We start from the raw sequence: 23424 nt of genomic DNA, 5'->3' as shown, positions 1-23424 counted from the left end.
GAAGCCATTTTTGGTGTTAGGAAAGAGACTATCAAGCCTATTTTTATATTCTGTCAAATGCTTTTAAATGATCACAGAACCGTTCATATTTACAGTGATCGAACATTCCCATACCTCAAGAGCTCTGATTGGCCATTTGTATTTATCAATACTTTAATTTGGCTCATGTATAATAAGACATGTTCGGTTTTCCGATCTTATGCTCACATTTTCCTAAACACATGGACCTATTTAATTTCACAAGGCTATATAGAAAGCTCTTATAGCTTTCTAAAGAAAGCTTATTAATGATGAAGTATTGATTATCTTTTATATTCCACTAAATGCTCTCAAACGGCCATTGAACGATACATTCTCAAATGGCCATTGAATGACACATTCCAACAGTGATTGGTTATTTCCACATTCTGAGAGTTTTGATTGGCCACTTATATTTTTTAACTCCTTTACCTGGCTCATGTGTAATGAGATATGATCGGTCATTCGATCTTATGTCCATGCTTCTTAATACCCATGGACCCATCAAATTTCCAATTATAAAATTATACAGAAAGTACTTAGAGTTTTTTAATGATGCCTATTATTAGTGAAATACTGAATACATCAGATGAAATTATTAAGTTATGATTATTCTTAGATCACAAGAACTATAGAATATGGTCATGTATATATTAGAAAGAAAATAATTTGTGGTGGATCAACGCTGACGCCTCAAAAAGGACAAGAAACATACACTAGTATTGATATCGTCAAGTTTTAAAGAATAACCACTGATTAGACTACATCAAACATGATTGGTGTTTTTTGCACTTTGAGAGCCCGGATTGGCTATTTTTTTCTCTCTTGAATTGTTTTAAAGAGAGATATGACTATGGGTTTGCTTGAGCCATTTGCTTTTCTTATCATTTCCGTCTCTTTAAGACATTTTAGTTATGCGAACAGCATGAAAATACAATCACCAATTATTTTTGTACATGACATTGATATCGTAATAGTAGATTAACGCCGACGCTTCAGAAAAAGGAACAGTAATTATGATTGGTGGCTTCTCCATTTTGAGAGCCTGGATTGGCTATTTTTCTTATTCAATCGATGTAAAGAGAGATATGACCAGGGGTTTGACTAAGTCATTTGTGCTTTTTTTATAGTTTTCATTTTGCTAAGACAATTTAACTATGCAAATAACATGAGAATACAACTACTAGTTATCTAGTTATTTCTACATGTCATTCTTATATGGCATTGTATAGTTGACTCACTTATTATTAAATCATACTGAGATCAGCTATTGCCGCGTTTTGAAAATTTCAATTGGCTATACACTTCAGCTAATTTGCATCCAATATAGGAACTGGATTCTAAAGTAGTTAGTAGGTGTATTACTAACAAACGCAAGCTATTGGTCTTACATATGTAAAATAGATGGAACGATTTCAAAGGCAATTGGTTTAAATTATTCTTATTGCTCTTGGATTGGCTGGTGAATTCTTACTTAAGCCAACAATTGTCCCATATTTTATCACGATCTGAGGAAGATTTAATTGAAAGCGCTTATCTTTTGTTAAGAAAGGGACGTTTTTTGCATTGCTTACAACTTGTTTTCATTAAATCCGTTTTAAGAAAGCTTTTTGTTTATGGACTTTTTTTAGATATATCAGCACCTTCAAAGGACATCAGCCTTGGTGAATTTACTGCCATTGTTTTTGTTGTTGCTGCTCTTTAGACAGTTCACCGCAGCAGTGAGGAAATCTATTTTCTGCTTTTGTTTTGTTTATTTTCCCACTGCATATGGCTAATGATACTAAAAACACAAGGAACAAAGGGAATTTTGCCAGCTTGGACTTTATCCATGGGACTAATATTAGTAATGTAGAAACCAGTTTGAACTCTTTATTGAATCTACAGTTTGATTCCAATGATGTGAATGCAGTAAACAACACACCTGAATATGTGGATAATTCCAATTTTGATGCAATATTCAAAGATGTTGAAACTGTGGCATTCAAGTTAAAAAGACTAACTTGGCAACGATATAATTTAGAAGCATGCCTGCATCATCGAGTTATACCTAGGGGCATGTGGGTCACGTGTATGCCCAGTTACGGGAATCAGCATCCTGCTTTGTTAGCAAGCTGGCAAGCCATTAATCTTGAAACTAGTTTTCGATACATAAAGCTCCTTTTGGAATATTTTAAACCAGAAGAAGATAAGATTGTTCCACAGATAAAAGAGAAACAGGCTGAATTAGAAAAAGTAAACTTAAAAAACTTAGGTAAACAAGTTGGAAACTTTGCAATTTAATTTAAACATCTATGAATCCAAGATAAAGGAACAGAAAATTAAGAAACTAAACAGGGATGTTTTGGACTTCAAGCATGGGCGGATCTTTGAGTGGCCTAGAGAGGAGTACATAGGAGAACAAAGATTCCATCCTTTACCCAATAAAAGAACTAATCCAGTAACCACCTATAACTCCACAGTAACACCATCTACAGATGATGAGAACCAATTTATTAATCCTGTTCTGCAAGAACAACAAGTTGATGCCTTGGATACCAACGTAGCGAATGCATCAGGAATTACCACCTTAGGGGCCATACCAAAGAAAAATGGAACACATCTCCCTTTAACTGCAACTTTACCGATTGTTTTGAAACAAAATCAATACAAAAATCACAGATCACAGAGTCAAGATCGAAAGAGGAAGAAATCACCCATGTAAATGGATCACTGGTAGTCAACATTTCTAAGCATGTCTTAAATTCTGCTGAGCAGTCAATCTTGCAGAAAGGCTTAACCTTTATTCCTGCTTTTAGATCAGACTTAGATGAATTTGTCACAGATTTAAAATGCTTTGGACGGAATGTGAAGCTAAAAAGTATATTTGGAAACAAACAGGAGCAAAATAATAAATTAAAAAAAAAACAGTACTTTCGTACCAGTTAGTCATCCGGCAGTTGAATTATTCACCAGACTTTGCAGCAATGAAGGTGAAAAGTTGAGAATGGATCCCCACACCAAACATTATAGGAATATCACACTTGCAGAGAAAGAAGCAATACATCGCTTACAGCGAAATAATGATATCATCTTGAAACCAGCTGACAAAGATGGAGCCATAGTGGTGATGGATTTTACATGGTATTCAAATAGGATGGGAAATGTGTTAAAAGACTCCAAAACATATACCAAAGTTACACCTTTTATGGTAAACCAGGCTATAAACAAAGTTAATTCTTACATGAATGACATGCTCCTACAAAGACAAATTGATATGGAGTTATTTAATTTTTTGGATATTCCTAAGCCTACCATTCCAAGCATCAATGGACTTCCCAAGATACATAAAGATATTTCAAATCCACCGCTACGTCCTATAGTTTCAGGTCAAGGTTGGGTTACTGAAAATATGTCCCTATTTGTGGAAAAAGAATTAAGAGAACTCCTAAGTTCATATGAAACAGTTCTAAAAGACACGGATGATTTCTTAAACAAACTAAATACTACTTCTCTGAAGTACAGGCCAACACTAAGGGACTCTGGCTAACAAAGTTCGCAGATGACTGCAAACTGGGAGCCATTATTGAATCCCCAAATTATGTGGATTCTCTACAAAAGCGTCTTACAGAAACAGATGCTTGGTGCCAGAGCCATGGGCTCAAGCTCAATGCCAAGAAATGTATAGTTATCCCTTTGGGAAAAAAACATGTACCCGTGAATTACCACATAGGTGGCAATACACTAAACACCGAAAGTGTGATAAGAGACTTAGGGACACAGGTGGACAGTGGTCTCACCTTCAATAACCACATCGCCACAACAGTCAAGAAATCCTTCTATGTGGCACATCTCATCACTAAGGGCTTTTCATCCAGAAAAAAGGAGGTCATTGTCCCACTGTACTCATCCCTCATTAGACCCATTATAGAATTCAATGCCCCATTTGGTATGTACCTCTCAAGACATCTGCAACAACTGGAAAGGCCACAGAAATACCTCACTAAAAGAATAACATGCCTAAAGCAGATGCCCTATGCCTTAAAAACTCCAGCTATACTCTGTCGCATATCGTCTACTCAGAGGCGATCTCTGCTTAACATACAAGGCCATGTCAAACCCAGAGCTGTTGGACATGCTACACTTAAAGAAATCCCAATCCCTCAGAGCCACATGCTCCAGGGATCTAAATCTTGTCATCACAATAAACAAAACATGCTGGAGGGATAGGTTCCTGACCCAGAGACTCTCCAAACTCTGGAATAGACCGCCCATACATGTCAAGCAGAGTGCCTCCTTGGCCCTCTTGAAAAGGAACCTTGACGATTGGATGGGAGAAAGGAAATTCACCCCGGGGATCATGTCAGTTGCCCGGAAGTAAATAGTGTGGGAAGAAATAGCCAAGGAATTGTTATGGCTAGGCTTGTATGGGCCCTAGGACCGATAGCCTAGTACCAGCCTATAAACCTATGAACTAACAACTTCCTTACTGTGATTATTCTCACTATAACAACAGTACTATCTCTTGTTACTAACAACTTCCTTACCATGACTGTTCTCACTAAAACAACAATCTTAACTGTAGTTACTAACAGCTTCCTTACTGCGACTATTTACACTATAGCAACAGTATGTACAACTTCCTTCCTGCGACTATTCTCACTACAACAACAGTACTATCTCTAGTTACTAACAACTTCCTTACTGTGACTATTCTCACTATAGCAACAGTATGATAACAAAAAATTATCGTACAGGCGGACAATGATTTTGAAATTGCTTTTAAAACCAATAAACCATTTTATTCATGTCGCAAACAATTTTTAATGTTTGTGACGTGAATAAAATGGTTTACTGGTTCTAAAAGCAGTTTCAAAATCATTGTCCACCTGCACGATAATTTTTTATCAGTTGATTAGTTTTTTATTATACAGTGACTGACCATTAACATTCCAAAATGTGCACAATGATTGGTCAGCCCAACCAACGTGTCTGTTGTAAATCCGAGAATAAACCAATGGAAAAAGTCCGGTCACCCAGAGTTATTTCCCTCAGTATATTCTTCAAATTTTATTTTTAGTTCTCAAAAAATAAAAGTAAAATCTGTAGTCACACAGACACAATAGAGAGGTCTGAAGAAGCAGGTAAACCAGGAAAGCGCTCACCAGTTTGTTTTTTGTATGTTTATTACTGTTATTAAAACAGTTTTTACTCAACTTCAGGCTTTTGGACATCTGTTTCTGGAATATTATTGCGTTTGGACTTAGTCTGGGTTCCTACTGAGCTTTCATTATAACCTTTACCAGAGCGGCAGTATGGACAAAATAGTAAGAAAATCAGGTACGTTATTTAAAACTAAACACAGGTACCCGATATCCCTTGGATTTTGTCCATGCTGTCTCTCTCCTACAGTTTTTTTTAATTACAAAAAAAAAAAAAAGAAAAAAGAAAAATAGAGCAACAGTGATCTTCTTTTCTCCTTTGCTTACTTTCCCGAGCATTGATGTACGGGGTATGCATGGGAACGTAAGTCCCAAACATATGCGCAGTACATCAGATAAGGCTCAAGGAAATGTCCAGCGGCGGAAGAACAGCATGTCTCCCTTATACAAAAACATTATTTAAGAAAAGTAAGTATTCTTTTCTTAAATATTGTCATTGTATAATAGCAATAACCCACGTCTGGGTGTGGGCAATGCTGGATTTACCTACGGTTGTCTTTGGTCACATGGGCTTTGACCTCGTGACCAAACCACACCAACCGTGGGTAAATCCAGCATTACCCACACCCAGACATGGGTTATTGCTATTATACAATGACATTATTTAAGAAAAAAATAGACATGGGTTATTGCTATATTGTATACCACTTTTTGTTTTATAACAGTATGAACAACTTTCCTTACCAAAACTATTCTCACTATAACAACAGTATTATCTCTAGTTACTAACAACTTCCTTATCATGACTATTCTCACTAGAACAACAGTACTATCTCTCATTACTAACAACTTCCTTACTGTGACTATTCTCACTATAACAAAAGTACTATTGCTAGTTACTAACAACTTCCTTACTGTGACTATTTGCACTATAACATAACTTTACAAACATGAATAGAAGAGCCATAGACCACTTTTCTCAGTTAACTACTCTGTAAAGCCCTAACTCTGGCAATATGCCCCAGTTACCTACCGACAAGTTCTACAAACTTCACCCCATTACCTACCACTACAAAACCCTAACTCTGCTGAACATGATCTTACTTTAGGGCAAACTTGCTTATCTGCATCTGTCCACTGCAACAGCAGAGTAAATAATAAATTTTCAGGTTACTAGCAAACCTGATATTTACAGATATCCCTTGAATAATATTGTGGGCTTCTAAGCAGTTTTGACTTAAAACATGTCAAACAAGAATAGGCAACACAATCTTCAGTATAAGTATACCCTGGATGCGGAACAATTTACCCCAGAAGCTACAAATGGCACCACTATTTTATTCATGGTTGGCAGTATTTATTAACACCCAACTATGTGCTCCTTATTCACAGCTATACTCTTAACTGTAATATGTTTAAATGTGTATGAGTCTTTATGATGTAGATTTTTCTTTCATTTCCTAATTACAACTATATATGGTACATTTTATAGTTCAACTTATAAACAATAACATGCACAATGTTTATACATAATTATTAGTCTGTACGCTGACTGCAACTTTTATTTTATTTCATTTCATTTCAATAACTGCAGTAATCCAGTTTAAGTTGATTCTTGATTGTCTTTTGAAATGAAATTATACACAACTGTATTCTCTTATTTGCTTCTTGAGTCAAGCCCAAAGAAGTATAACTGGTCAGCAGGGCAACCGAACTGTAATAAATAATTAAAAAAATGTACAGGTTTGACTCATATGATTTTTAGCATTGCAGATCACTTTCTTGAAGTTTGATCATGTTACTCAAAACTGAGTTATGCTTCGGCAATTTTCTTGTATTGAGTAATGTAACTTGAAAATGCCTAAAAATCAAACAACAAATATATTTTGCAGCAGGACAAGCCCCCAACACCCCCCACTCCATGTCGTGTGGGGGGCTTGACCCTTACACCTTCCTAACTTAAACATACAAACTGCCCACAACAGTGCAGAAGAGTGAAAAAAAAACACACCGCAGTGCAATGCTGGTTCACACAAAATAAGTTAACTCAATTTGACAAACCACAATTAAAAGAAACTGATGAAAATCTGATTGATGATTGGAGTTTTGTTAGAGTCTAGGTATACTCTGGATGCCCTGGATATCTGATCAAACACTTTTGCACTTTACTTTAATACACTTCCTTTCCTTTCATTACTCATGCCTAATAGAACATAGAGACACAAAGTCATAAAATACCAGGATTTGCAGGCAGAAACAATGGCAATGTTGAAAAAGGATACCCAGACAGTACCAGTAGTAGAAGAAGGAGCAATGGGTCTCATAAAAAAGAAGTTACAGTCATACTTAGACATGCTGCCAATACACGTAACTCCACATGAATTGCAGAAGGAGTCAGTTCTAGGTACACTGCAGATGCTGCAAAGAGCACTTTTGGCTAACATCAAAGATTAAAGCAATACTAATTTCAAAAACTTTAATCATACTTTAATTTAGGAATGGGAACATTCCCATCATGGCATTAGAAAAGTGTTGGTGAAATTAAACCGAAACTGTTGTAACATTTATATTTTCTGTTCAAAATTTATGATTCACGACTTTAATCTTTAAAATTAAATTGAATATACTATAGAAAACTGATCCATATTTCTTATAATTTAGGAAGTAAAACTCTAATTATCACCACTTGTACAGAATAACTACTTTAGAAGCAAATATAATTCATGGAGAAATTACGCAGTACCATTGGTCGTGGAAGCATATAACATTTCAAAACAGGTGCAGCAGCAACCAGGACTTCCAAAGGCTGAAATTATAATGGGATTGCCATTTGCTCTTAGAACACATTGTTCACAGAAGTATTTAAACAATCTGGTGAAATCCCAGTATTGACAACATACAAATAAGAGTTGAGTTACTGTAATCCTCTGAATGGTTTGGTTTGTTTAAAATAATTCATACACCTTTTTAATCTGTGTTTTCATGTTGTCAGATGGTACTGTAGTGTGTCCTCTTTACTTCCTGCAAATTACGGATGGTTTTGTGAAGTGGTTTTAAAGTTTCTAGCTTTGTTACACTGTTGCTTCTCAAAATGATATATCTTTTCTTAAAGAAGGCCACCCCCAGAGTGCTGGGGACTCAGAGGGGAAGCTTTAGGCAGACTTAGTCCTTGCTTCATTTTCTATGCTTTGTTCACATCTGCCAGTTTATAAAAGCAAGCTTTAAATGACAAATTGGTTGCATTCAGTGGTTATGTTTTTACTATAACTGAAGCAACTGCACTTGCTTTAAGCAGTGAAGAAACTTACTGGTGGGTGTTAACAGCCATATGCGTAAATTAATCTGTACTATCTCCAGCATGTAACGCCTGCTACAGAATGGAAATTAATACAATACTGCGCAGGTATTCAAAGAGCAACACATTCCTAAATGTGCTGTTGTATATGCGAACCATTTGGAGAAAGCTGTTTTAAATACTGAGACTAAATATAAGCATTGGACTTTGTCGGTGAGGGTGCTATATCTGCATCATCTCTGAAAAACAAAATGTCATTGCATTACCACAGGGAAGCCAACTTATAAGTCATTAATTAGTACTACAGGCAGAAGGTATACTACAGTATCACCTGAACAAACATTCAACATTAGTTCCTTCTCATTTGCGCTAAACATTACAGTAATTTCATTTTGCATTACTTTACAGAAAAAAATAATTATTAGCAGTATTAATTTCATGCAAATTTTATCTACACTTCTGTCCAGCCATTAAGTACTGCAATGCAATACTGCCAAGGAAAAATGTTAAGTCACACTTCACTGCTGTTTTCAGACATGTTGTGATGGTTATATTATCACACTCCTCCCTGCCATCATGGTATGAAGACAGAACAGCATTAAAACTGCAACTAATAATATTTACAAAAACAAAAACATTGCTGGGATGCAGGCCACATTTGGCACACGCAAGGACCCTACACTTTGAAATGTCTTGAAATCACTTTAAGAAACCTGCAGTGCTCTTTTAGCTTATAAATCATATACTTTCTTTAGTGCTAAAATACACTTAAGCTGCGGTGGTGCAGCGGTAGCGTTGTCGCCTCACAGCAAGAGGTTCTCCCATTCAATTCTAGGCTGGAGCGCCTTCTGTGTGGAGTCTGCATGTCCTCCCCGTGGTCGAGTGACATTCAAAAGACATGCGTGAATGGGTGTGCCTTCGTTGAAGGTTGGGTGTCGGGCTGGCACCACGGCACCATAAAAATCTACTGCCACTAATTAGTGGACCGGAGTTCCGCTGTGGTGACCCCTAACCCGGAAAAGCCGAAAGAAGAAGACTGAATTAAAATATAATTTGATGAGTTAATACTGATATAAACATATACCTCATTAATCTCGGTCTCAAGCTCAGCAACAGTCACAATGCCACCACTGTCAGCACATATGCCCCACCACCTAATGCTGGTGTGGATATGCCCCGACACTTAATGCTGGTGTGGTTGTGCCCTGACTCCTAATGCTTGTGTGGATATGCCCCGACACCTAATGCTGGTGTGGATGTGCCCCCTCCCACATCTAATTCTGGTGTGGATATGCCCCAACACCTAATGTTAGTGTGGATGTCCCCTGATGGGGTATGACATAATAGTTAATATGTTTACCTTACAGACACAAGGTACAGGGTTTGATTCTCACATATGAAGGGAAATTGGCTAGGTTTAAAATGGCTTGCAAGAGCAACTAGCCTAGTATGTACCTAGGAACCTAGAACCTAATGCTGGTGTGATATACACTGACACCTAATGCTGGTGTGGATATACCCCGACACCTAATGCTCTTGTGGATGTGCTCTGACACCTAATGCTGGTGTGAATGTGCCCTGACACCTAATTCTGGTGTGGATGTGCCCTGACACCTAATGCTGGTGTGGATATGCCCTGACACTTAATGATGGTGTGGATGTGCCCCGACACCTAATGCTGGTGTGGATGTGCCCCAACACCTAATGCTGGTGTGGATGTGCCCCAACACCTAATGCTGGTGTGGATATGCCCTAACACCTTATTCTGGTGTGGATATGCCCCGATACTTAATGGTGGTGTGGATATGCCCCAACACCTAATGCTGGTGTGGATGTGCCCCGACACCTTATGCTGGTATGTATATGCAGCAGTTTTTTTACTCTAACCTTGGTGATGTCTTATCAGCTCCACAAAGACAACATTACCCTTCTTGCATGACTTCTTTGCAAAAAAAAATGGATATTAATCAAATCTCTCAAATGTCGCTATCAGAAAAGTTGGGTATTAAAAACAAAATGTATTTTCATTTTGCTTCTTAACAAAAGTGTGCAACATGGTTTGGTCATCACAGTCAATATTAATACAAAAAGACTGGAAGACACCCCTGACCCAAGCTGCAACACTTTGCCTGAGCCGTTGTTTAAGCTCATGACAAAAAATATGTCCAAATCACCAGTGAAATACAAAGTGTAGATGATAGATGGACAGGCCATGGCTTCATCAGATCTATTATGAACATTCAGCTAACAGAAAAAGTGTCTGTTAACCAGGTAAGCCTATTAGGCATACAGTCCCTCTTCGGAAATGGTCTTAAACCTCTGTTTCAAACTAACAAATAGAAATAACGAAGACTGCCAAAAACTATAAAAGAATATGCAAAACTAAGTTTCAACAAGACCTTCTGTAATATCAATAACTCAGGCAATCTTCCATGTCCATAGCCAATAATAACATTACATGTAAAGGAGTACAAAACCTCCAGCCATTTAACATGTGCTGAATCCACTTGACAACATTCGATATCAACCAGACTTGTTTTCAGAAAAGTGATGTTACTGAAGCTCTGCTCATCTGGAAAAGAATAACATATTACATATGGCAAGATGGTGTTTGATGCCAGTAAAGAGCTGTATCAGCAGCTGATGTCAAACTCTTAAAGAAATATCTGATAAAAATGGTTTCAGGATACAGGGGCCCTTTATGGTGCAGATTTTCCTGGAGCTATGCATGCCTGTTCTCAGGATAGCATTATTGTCATAAAGGGAAATTAAATCATTCAAGGTAGATGGAACATGCGTTCCTAAACTGTGACCTCACTGACTGATGCCACTTTCAGTCTATTGCGTGCATGCCATGTAACAAGAACACATGCAGACCTGCCTACCACTGAAGAAATAAAATGTGCTATCAAGTAAGTCTAGAAAAACAAAAGCTGCAGGACAAGGCCTACTAGCTGCAACTTGAAGGCTGAAGAAGTGGAAATGGCAGTGAAATTATATTCTCTGACCATGGACAAAGGAGAGTTGTGTGTGTGTTTTATACCTTTTGAAAGAAAATGACTTGATAGTTATTCATATGTAGTGTTTAGATGAAGATACATGTCTGCACAGAAGGAACCACAAAATTATATAGTCAGTGACAATAGAGTGTTTATGAAACATATTAAGCTTTGGTGACAATTAAGAGTAAGCAATTCAAATAATGGTGAAAAGACAGGTGTGACCCCCCCCTCAAAAAAAAAAAAAAAAAAAAAAACACCAGTCCTGGAATTTATTTTATATACCAGGTGTAGTCATTGTTCCCTCCTTGCATTTCCAACAAAATAATTCCCAAGTCACATCCCTTAACAACATGTTACAATGTGGGCTAATTACACAATTAAAATTGCCACCCATGACTAATAACCCTTCTGATAAAGGTAAATAAGTGAATATCCTTTAAGAAAGTGTAGGGAGTCTGAATATAGACCACGTGCATTAAACTCATAGAACATCTGTGGGGGGGTCATACTTAAAATGTGACTTCCAGGACCTGTCTTAGAATCAGAAACTAAATCTCATTACTTACACGGATACATTTTTATGTATTTGAAGTACCCCCTCCCCATAATCTTAATGTCCTGTGTTAAAGAAGAGAAAAAACGGCTCCATGCACAAGCTTTCTTGAGTTTGTATTTGTTTCATTAAGTCTAATGTCTTGCAGAAAGAAAGCATCAGCTTTCAATTTGTTCAAGCTGAGTAACAGTTTAGGTATTCTAACAATGGAATACCCATCCAAACATTCCAAATCAGAATCCTTAGGTATGCGTCATCCTAAGCAAGCAAACTTCGGCTGTGTCATCTAAAACAAATGGCATATTCGGATATCCTAAATGTGTGCCTTACACATGCTCCAAGCAACCACCTGATTGAAATTAAATTAATCAATTAATAAACTAATTGGATTGCTTAAATTAGCATACGGTTGTTTCACAGGAAAAAATGCTCCATAGTCTAAACTATCTTGCATAGATAATTCCATTCAGAAAAAAGCAGCATCTTCCAATAGGCTGTAAAACCTTACCCTTCAAGCCAAATGTCATTTCTTGTGACCATAGTTTGTTAGCTATCATAAGAAGAGTATGTTTCCAGAAGATATGCAAGTCATATATGGAATATTCCTGTAAAGAAAGGCCTTGATATATTCATCTGTTACTTTTCCAGCCTGTGAGTTCAAATAAAGTCTGTATTCAGTTTTCACCACCTAAGTATGTTTATAGCCAACTGAAGTGTAAATAAATGAGAGCTTATTAAAAAAAATCTGCAGTCAAAATGCAAGCACAGGGGATATGAGGGGAAGAGACAGCAGACTCCAAGCCGAAGAGTGGTGTTTGATTTTTATATGCTTTACTGCATTTAGTGAAACTGTAAACAAGAAAACAAAAAAACAAACAATAAGGTAGTATGATCATATTAAAAGGGGAGTCTAGGCACCTGCAGTCATCCTTCCCAAGGTCACTACCACATTCAATTACCATTTAGACAAAGCACAAGCGACAAAATAATGCAAAATATTCAAACCCCAATGCATAACACAAACTGAGCTGTAGCATAAACAGTAAGAAACAGCACACACAGCAGGAAATTAAGGTATTAGTTTCCATGTATAATGCAATCTTCTAATATGTCAAAAAGATACAATGTGTATTTAAAGCTCTCCATTACAGATACTGCATCCCATGCCAAAGCAAATTGGAAGATAAGGCGTCACTCTACTAAACATATCTATATGTGCCCTTGGCCAATATTATCACTATAAAGGAGCCTCAGACCAAATAATAACAGACATAAGGGAAAGAGACAGGCAGCAGGTCACCTGTCTATGTTTTCAGGTTTGATTTACCCCTTCAGAAAATTTTCTGAATTCCTCTCTTCACTTGATTTTTGAAACTGTCTAATACACATAACATCACACTACATTATGAATATACTTCTGGCATAATCCCCATAATCTTAATGCCCTGTGTCAACTTAAAGAAAGAGGCAAATTACTTTGTATTGTAGAGTTTTGCAATATAGTTAAAGTCTACAGATTTTACACTCCATCTGATAATGTGTTAATATTTTTCTATCATTTTTGTCACTTTCTGTTTTTTAAACGTGCTTCTGAATAGTATTCCACATTCCTACTCAATCTGAGAAGAGTTACGTGCTATTTGGTATTCACATTTTATGCCAATTAGATATTCAGATTTGTGGCTAGATGTCCTAATTTTTCTGTTCCTATTTTGAGTGTCTGCAAGTTTAGATGTATGGTACCCATCACTTAAAAATGCGCTGCTGTTTATATTCAAGTTAGGAGAAAGCAGTTTAATAGATGTTTTAGGGAAAAAAAGACAGCAGTACAATTCAGACCTGCTAAGGAATAAGATGCAGAGCATTAAGGAATAGGTTACATGTGGTAATTGTGCTGGGTTGGGTCCCTGCAGACATGTGTAGCCTTGGATGTAACTGTAAAAGATATTACGTGTCTCAACAGTTCGTACTTTTAGTGCAAATAATTCCAAGTCAAGTGTGCATTGGCAGAAAAGGAGTAATTACCTCTACTGATATGTGACCTTTGTTAGGTTAGTTGATAATATTAGTTTGTAATGATGCTGTCTGACAACCAGCCTGCTAGTTAGTGACAGTCAGAGGCGCATAAACTGTAACTTGAGGAAAACATAGAATGAAGACTGTCCTCTGCACAACAGAACCTTCTGGCACTCCTTAATGTACCACAGTGGTGTTTGTATTAGGTAAGCAGCAGATGCCATCTTTGCTGTAAGGCGAAAATAACAGAAGTCCCAGGATCAGAAGGACTGCTACATAACGTTCACTACTCTCATAACAACATCTGATTTCCTCCGTTATGACGCCTTCTGGGACATCTTGACATGATCTGGCTGTCTTACAAAAATAATAAAGGTTCAGAGGCTTTTCTATGACCAAATGACTGCCAGCAGTCTCTCTAGAAAGCTTAAAAGAGAGACCCACTCAGTTTGACCTGTGAAAAAGTACGGGGGAGTGTTATCACCCCAACCTTGATGTCATCATCTCATTTTTGTTTTCTAATTTTTTGGTAGCACCTGTTCTGTTCCTTGCCAAAGGTCAAGCTCCCATTAGAGCTGATAAAGAATACAGACAAGGAAGTTTCTTTCAGTGTCAGAAATCTTTATTTAAATGTTAAGATTTTTCAAGGTTTATCCCATTTTCATGGGCTGATGACTGTACCTCTGCACACAAACACATACTTTGAGATTGACTTCCAATCAGTGCTGGAAACAATGGCAGTCTGGGACTGTCAGTCAATCTCATGAAGACATTGGCCTTAGCCTGTAAACAGTTCCCAGCAATTCACCAACAAAGGACATATTCTGGAAATACTTCCGCACTTTGGTGATGAAAGACTATGACGTTTGGCATCCAGTGTGCTACTGTAACCCTGTGGAAACTGTATCAGTACATCTTCATGCAATGTAAGCTATGAAAGGACACCAAGGTGAAGTTTTACAGTTTATTTATCACCTCTACTGTTCTTTATGACTGAGAAACCTGTGAGATTTACCATCATAATAAAAATGCATATATTAGTAAATATAATCATGCATACCTCCCATAAACAGTTACCCTGAGAAGAAAGGCTCCGATTCAATCATTTTGAATCACAGTACCAACAGAAATGTTTTAGTGATAGTTGGCTCTATTGTGAAGTACACTGAGACATCATTCACAAGGCTGTACAAGGAGAGGGTTACAGTCAGTCATTTTGTAGGCACTAGGATCTTTGACATCACATAGGCCTAAGGATCTTAACTGTTTTGTTATTTTTTAACAAAAAAATCTTTATTGAATTATCACTTATGACAGGCAATAATATATTTATATAAATGAAAACAAAACATACTGACATATTTTTACTTGCAAACATTATACAGTCAGTGCTAATCGAATACTATATAGTTCATTCAATTTGTGCTTTCCCTTAAACCTTATTCCCTCTCCACAACATTCTTCTGCATTTATTGCTCACCCAATTCCCAATTTTTTCAATGTAATTTGCTCCTACCATGCCTCTCAACTATCCAGATTTTTGCAGAATGTCCAATTTTTTGCCTCATATTTTTGGTCTGTTACTCATAAAATTTGTGGTTTTCTGCCAAATCACTGGATGATCTCATGATTGAATTCACTAATTACATACATTTGAATTTCAGTCTTCTAATCATTCAGAAAATGCATAAGACAAGCCCTGTGATTCTAGCAAATTTCTAAGTTTATAACAGCAATATTTAAAATCTAGACCTATTGTTGGGCTGCTGATCCCCCATTATGTCAGGCTTTGTCCAGATTTCTTGCACTAAGAGGTTGAAAGCTACGGCTCTTAACCTTTTCTAAAGCTACTACTTCCATTTATTTTATCTCTGTTGCCATATTTACTACTTCTAATACAACTGGTTTAGACTTTGATTTCCATTTTCTAGTAATTGTTGTTTCGGCAGCTGTCATAATTAAACTCAGCAAGGCCTTGTTATGTCTAGCTAATCCAGATCCTGTGTCACATCTAAAAAAAAAAAATAATTTCTTTAGTTATAAAAAATCATAGCAAACCTGAAGAAAGAAAATGCTGCAATCCAAGTCAGAATGGAGAAGACAAACATAAATCAATAAATAAAGTACCATCAGAATGTGCAAGCTATGGAACAATGTATCAGCTTGAAGCACATGGAAAGCTTGGCTTTTGCAAAGGTAAACAGAATTATTGCAATTGCATCCTAATAAAGTTGAACCATTTATGGTGATAAGACGACTACAGTTTAGATCAGGAATCTGGTTTTGGCAATGGCTCAGAAGGCAAAAGGGATCTATTATGACAAATATACATTTTCTTATAGTCTGATCTACAATTCCCCAGCCCAGCATGAAGACTTAAGCTGCTTCCCAAAATCGATGTTAGAACACTGGAAATGTCAGTCCTGCATTATAACAACTTGAGTGTGGACCACATAACACAGACAAGCATGAGCAGTCCAGGAGCCCTTGCCTAGTATTATGTTTGAAAAAAGCCTTTGAAAAATAAAGGGTTAATGTAGATCTCTTGGGGCACCTGTTCATAGGTTAATAGGTAGGTACTAGGCTATCGGCCCAAGGGCCTAAGTAAGCCTAGCCAACAAGGTTCCCTGGCTTACGCCACCCAAGAAAGTTAGGTCTCGAGCTGTTATTGACTAAATACCAGTCAATAAAATTGATTACTACTGGCAGACATAGACACATCAAAAACTGTACACATATTGTATACTAAAAATTGTATTAGCACATGGGACTTAAATGGTAACCATCACGTCATTTATCAGATTGGATGGAACTGTCATTTTCTGTTTTCTCATCCCCCAACACCCCATTCCCATTGTGTGTGGTATGTGATGACGCTGTTAGTTTACTGCAGTATAACAATAATGATATTTCCTGAAAAAAATATACTTTTATCTCAAAAACTTCCCCACCACAACTACTTCTCTCCTCTTGTGCAACACTTACATGCATGAAAAATGCTCCGGCAATCGATATTATGCATTGCTACCTCACCAGTGCTGTCAGTATCTAATGTACTTCCAAAAATTCAGTATAAAGAAGCTGTTGGATAAATCCAAACATTTGTTACAGTCTTTGCATTTCTGTTATTTAACTTGTTACCCAGTAAACCACTTTAAAGATACAGAGCTGACAAGTGAAAGCTGAGGTCCCTGATAACAGAAAGAAAAAGATGCTTAATCTTTTGTTTCTGAGACAGTCTACCTAGCTGAAATGCAGCATCTTTCTTCAGTAGAGTTCTGTGCTTATTCACATCTCCAGTTGTTATGTATAAATGGAAAGTTATGAGTCATAAGGAAAAGCATACAGTTTGTGGTACGTTTGGCATCTGGAAAGTCTTTGGAATTCTCACCCAGTTGCTATAACCACAGCACTACAATGTCCCAAGACTGGTTCTGAAGTTATAATATGCACACTTATGCAGTAGTTGCCAGTATGCCAACATTTGGACTGTCATTGCATTACATAAAAGTATAATGACCATTTTAATCAGACGCAAACATATCCCTCTATCCACGTTGTACAAGTCTGTATGGTCTATCATACCCATTATTCACAGATAGATTTGTGGCAGCCACAAAATGCTAATAAACCTGGCAGTGTGGTGCAGAGTGGTACATGGTGTTGTCTCATGATTAAAAGTGTTCTGAATGCTGATCAAAAAAATTAATGTCAGTGTGGTTTTAATTATGACAGCCATCACCCCAGCAGTGCAACTCTGAGCCACATGCTTTTGCAAATACTGCTGCTATGTCCAGTCCATGTTCCGAGTTACAAAATAGCATAAAGATTTGTTTTTCTGCACTATGCAAATGATAACCAGCTTCAAAGCAGTTGTGTTGTTTGCAAATATATTGATGTACTGAGAAAGCAAAAAGGGTGCAGGGGATAAAACAAGAAGAATCTCGTATCACAAGACTGTACTGCCAGAATAAAGTGACAAATTAAAGAATGAAAACACAAATACAAGATTTCACCCTTGCAGCGATGTCAACCAGAAGTTTACAACTACATAAATGAAACAGTTCTGCAACAACTGCTAGTGTGGTTCTTAAGTGAACAAGTTTACACAACTCAATTCTAGCAATTACTGTAGTTCCATTAACTTTGTGCACACATATCAGAATGTTACTTTTGTTTCAGAACTGAAGTGATTTATTTTAACATATTACATACTTCTCCAATAAAATATACCCTTGTGCAGAATTCCTAAGGGAGGTGAATAAATGTCATTTTTCTTGGCGATTTCCATGCACAACACAGGAATCCTTGTAGACCTGGTAGTGTGTGATCTGCAATGAGAAACTGCTAGGAATTACAGAGCCCTTCACTTGCCCCCACTCTTCCCTGAAACAGGCTACATCAATAAAACAAATCCCTCAAAATGTTGGCACATTCACTTTCAGAAGCAAACATTCCAGTGCTGACAAGACAATGATTATATGTCTCTAGGGAAAAAAATACAGACAGAGGGATCCTAATCATTTTCAGACTCAAACTTCTTTTAAATAGACAGCATCACTACATTTACCGTCACATCTTCTTAGCCATTTTCTTCTCACAGTATGTTCCTGTGACTTTAGTGCTCTACATGTCTGGAGGTGAGTGGACTCATTTCTGAGTCAGGGAATACTTCAAAGTTTTTGAAATCAGCATTGATTCAGTCTACTGTGATCTGTAATGCTCCTCTGTTCACCCCACAGAAAGATATGCTTGGCAGGCGGAGTGCCTTTGCAGTCTGTGCAAGCACGGTATAAAAAAAGAAAAAAGTAAGTAGGAAAAATGATAAAAAAAATGGGCATCTGTAGCTCAAAATGATTTTGCGGAACGCCAAGAGCCAACACAATCCAAGCAGAAAAAAAAGGAAGAAGATAGAAAAATACTGCTCTTAAAAATGGGGAATATTCCTTTGCCCATCATACCATTCCTTTCATCAAGCTGCACACATACACACATACACACACACACACACACACACACACACACACACACACACACACACACACGTATGCATGTATACACACAGGTAGTATGTATATGCAAACACACACGCCTAGCATGTATACACAGACACGCGCACACAGACATTTCTAAAGAAAGACGTAATTATTTACTGAAATGACACAGTGGGCATGTAAAAAAAAACACCTCCACCCCCTTGCAGGTCTCTTGTCAGACAATACTACACTAATAAATGGCTCTTACCTTCATGTCATTGACGATTGCCTGAAAGAGTCCCCCGAGGGCACCGCACTCTCTGTCCACAGACTCCATAATTGGAAAATCCTATTACCCTTGAAAATGAAATGTATTTGTACGTATGCGTATAAGGCAGATTCCTACAAACCCCCTATATAACGCGAAGGAGAATGTACCGATGATAAGGATGCGGTTCCAGAACGGTTGCTATACAAAGAATATTCCACCAGCGCTGGGATCAGCTAAGCATGGAGATTTAAACCAGCTCCGATTCACGCCCCAGAACCGACAGCACCAAGACTGGTCCTCCCAACAGCTGCACTCCAAACACTGTGCAATGGGTTGTGTTCTACAAACAGTGGGCACTGCCTTGTGTGGTTGTTATTGCAAAACTGGTCCTTAATGTCGCCAAGCCGGCTACTGCCAGCTGCAGCGGGAGGAGTTAGTTCATCTCTGCTGTAGGCACTGTGATGTCCAGGGGTGGGGGGGCACTGACAGAGGAGGTGATGATGGCAGCCACTGATGAAGGAGGTCAAGGCACACGACCGTGGATAGAGTCCCTGCTGCAGCACCTCTCCCGCCACTGTGCATCGACATAGGACGGCTATGCTACTGCCTCTGAAGAGCAACACTGTAGCCAATGGCCCGTAATCTGATCGGGGAGGGGGGGGCACTGGGTCACATGGCCCAGATGGTGGGAGGGATCCAGGCAGTAGATGGAGGGAGGGTGGGTGAGAGAAGCAGCAGAAGGATGGGGACACCATTTACTTACAGTTAGTGTTTTCCGATAGCTGACTTGGGGGACCAGTTAGACGTGTACCCCCCTCCATGTAAACGTGTGTGTGTGGGGGGGGGGGGTTACATGTTCTTATAATAATGTGCACTGCGTGCGTTTAAAGGTGTTACTTGCATTCCTTTACGGCTATCATCCTAAAGGAATAAATAAATGCCTACACCTCGCCACTGGTTTCTTTTTATGTTTCCAAGGTTAGAGTAACAACCGCAGTCGAAGAACCAGCGACTCAGAACTGATGTGCTGCTAAACGAGGGCTTTCCTAGAGGCTTAACAGATAATGTGTTATTTTCTCATCAGACATTGTGTTAACTGGGTGACTATGAAATAGCCCTCTGTCAGGACATACGTTTATATTGAAATTTTCATTTGAAAAGAAGCCTTTCTGTCAAGACCCTAACCTGGCTATGTTTAATTTTTCGCAGCCGCCTAGAAATTAGATCGCTGGAAGTTTACAGTTAAATACATCCTTACTTAACCCCACGCGTGTATTTTGCACCCTCTGAAAACCTGGCACTCCGCTCTTATGTCATTTAGCAGCAATATGGTGCACTTGTTTCTATATTTGAGACTTTCTCGATATTCCAATAAGCAAGGGAAATATTTCAGGCATTCGTAGCTTTTAGCCAGTATCCAGGATCCTGAAGGCATACTGTGCTTCAAATAATTTGGTGTAGACCTGGCTTGGGTATACTAACCAAATAAATCAGATAAATGTACTTTTGGCTAATGAATTTGTAAGGGTAATTAATGCTGCACCAAAGTGTCCTGTATTCCTGTCAGTCATAAAGTGTGACAGGGCAGCTGATACCTTCTTAGGCAATTGAAGAACTAGTTAAGTTTGTGGTTACATTTCAAGATAAAGTAGCCAAATAGTGATGCCAAAGAGTATAACACTACAGCCACACTAGGCTATGTATATTCGTATACAGGTACATAAAATACTCTTGGCACATAAGGGCATATATCCAGTCTTCCAATTTGAGGTATGTACACTTAGTTTTCCAAGAAAATTGACAGCTGCTTGTATTCTTTTTTTCTTCCCACTGCCTGCCAACCATCAGTCTCTCTCCCCATTCATTAGCACAATTGCTCTCTTCACTGGATGACAGCCAAACAGGGAGGGCTTGCCATCCAGGCAACCATCAGGGGTAGTCTGATATTTTTTAATTTCCTCCCCAGCCATAACACTGCATGCACTCACTAAGATGCTGGTTAGAGGGGACATGCAATGGGATGGCAGCAGAAGATGTCCCTCACTTCCACAAGGGGTGTTCCCACAGAGCACCCCTGCCCTTTCCCCTGACAGCACAAGCAGTGGTGCCTCCAGTTTCCAACAGAGACCTCACACTGCCCTATGTGCTTCTGAGTACATGCACCCCCTCCCCCAGGAAATGCAAGCAGGTCCTCGCCCTTCACTGTTCCTCCCCCCCTCCCTGCCTGACTTCTCCAGTGCTGGGTCTACTAATCAAGCCCCAACCAGTCAGGCTGTAGTCAGGGTTTCATCCCTCTGTAGCATCAGATGCAGGCTAATGTAATCTAATGTTAATCCTGTATGCATTCTAGTTGCCGCATGTCAGTCCCATGTGTTGCTTACAGTCTATGATAATTTCAGCATGTCTCACATTCCTTGGTATTGCATACACAAGGCAAACTAAAACAAAGAAGGTGTGTGCATGGAGTCTATATCAGCTTATCGAAAGCTAACATTGAATGCTAGTTGATCGACCACAAAAGGTCGAACAACCAAAATAGCGAAGACACAGAACAGCTATTTTTTTCCCTGGGGAAAAAAAATCACTGTTCCTCAAAAAAAAACTAAAAATAAAACCCAACATAAAATGGGGGGTTCACCCCCCACACACACACACCCCAATGTGGGAGGCTGTGCTCCCCACACCCCATACTTAAATATACCAACTCCAAGATCATACTATAGTGGAGGAAATGGCAAATTCCCGACAACGGACCAGCAATTTTTTTTCCCTGGGAAAAAAAATCACTGTTCCTTGTCTTCGCTATTTTGGTTGTTCGACCATTTGTGGTTGATCAACTAGTGTTCGATGTTATCAGCTTTCGATAAGCTGATATTGACCCATGTGCTTGAATGACTGTGTGCCATACAGTGTGAAGTCATGACTGATGGTGTTATGTGTCAGCAACAGCAGGTGGGAATACAGGCTGGTCATCTACTTCTGTGAATAACAAAATTACAGGCTGGTCATCTACTTCTGTGAATAACAAAATATACCTAGCTGTCTGTACAAAACCTGCGGTGGTGGTGCTGAGGTAGCGTTGTCACCTCAAAGTAAGACGTTGTCCGGTTCGATTCTCAGCTAGAGCGTCTTCTGAGTGGAGACATGTGTGAATGGGCGTACCTTCGTTGAAGGTTGTGGTCAGGGCTGGTAACTCGGCATGTAAAAATCAACTACCAATCATTAGTGGACCGGAGTTCCGCTGTGGCAACCCCTAACCGGGAAAAGCCGAAAGACACAAACAAACCTAGCTGTCTGTGCAAGTTATAGTGAGGGAGACAAAACTGGATATAACTGGGATTAGCAAGAGAACACAGAGAAACAGAGATCATCAGCACAGTGGCTTGTTGGTTATGGTTTGTGTCTTACACCTCAATGGTCAGGAGTTCAGTCCTAACTTCTGGATAATATATGTTTTCCCTGTGTACTCCAGTTTCTTCCCATTCTTCCAAAACATGCTGGGAATCTGGCTACTCTAAATTGTCCATATATTGTTTACTCTTGTGTCCTGGGACAAGTGTGAAAAACTTTCTGAAGGAGCAGTTAAATATTATTAATAATAATAATAACAATTACAATGGGTGCAATGATATATGTTGCCAGCTATACATCTGATGAAACTAGCTGCTTAATTAAGGTTACACAAGTAAGTGTACATATATATAATATCCAGACAGAGCAATTAATGGTTATTTTGTTGATAAGGGGATAATAGCATGTCCAAAGGTCAGTTGTCAATCTCCTCTCCGGTCCAGCTGGTGAATCTGGGAATCTTGAGGCAATGTTATAACTGCCTCATGTACACAGACAACCCTCTCCTCCTCCCACATAACACAAATACTTGCGAGAGATGCAGCTATTTAGCCAAACTGGAGGCTGAGCTCTCTCAACTCAGGACTGGCAAGACCAGACAGGAGGAGAAGGCAACTACACACACCACAAAACCAGCCTCACATAATGCTACCACTCCACTGAATCAAACACATAAACACACAAAGACATACTCGGAGGCTCTGAGTAAAATTTACCTAAACAGCAGAGGCCTCCAAAGCAGACACCCAAACAACTGCTACCTCAAGACACCCCACAAGCAACACATAAACCACAAAAGCA

The 23424-nt window shown here is 38.6% G+C and overlaps 1 protein-coding gene across 8 annotated transcripts in view; it reads right to left on the bottom strand.

Moving 5' to 3' along the window:
* MTSS2 (MTSS I-BAR domain containing 2) overlaps positions 1-19878 on the bottom strand; it is a 1242959-nt gene extending 1223081 nt beyond the window's left edge. For all 8 annotated transcript variants that reach the window (XM_044081300.1, XM_044081304.1, XM_044081301.1 and 5 more), the window contains exon 1: positions 19270-19878. In XM_044081300.1, the coding sequence (XP_043937235.1) occupies positions 19270-19338 (69 nt within the window). In that variant the 5' untranslated portion in view covers positions 19339-19878. The remainder of the gene's footprint in view (positions 1-19269) is intronic.
* Positions 19879-23424: the final 3546 nt, after the last annotated feature.

Source organism: Protopterus annectens, chromosome 8.part0 (assembly GCF_019279795.1).
Source record: "Protopterus annectens isolate FY-2018-M chromosome 8.part0, PAN1.0, whole genome shotgun sequence".
In the NCBI taxonomy this organism is placed as follows: domain Eukaryota; kingdom Metazoa; phylum Chordata; order Ceratodontiformes; family Protopteridae; genus Protopterus; species Protopterus annectens.
This window is presented reverse-complemented; position numbering and strand designations above follow the sequence as displayed.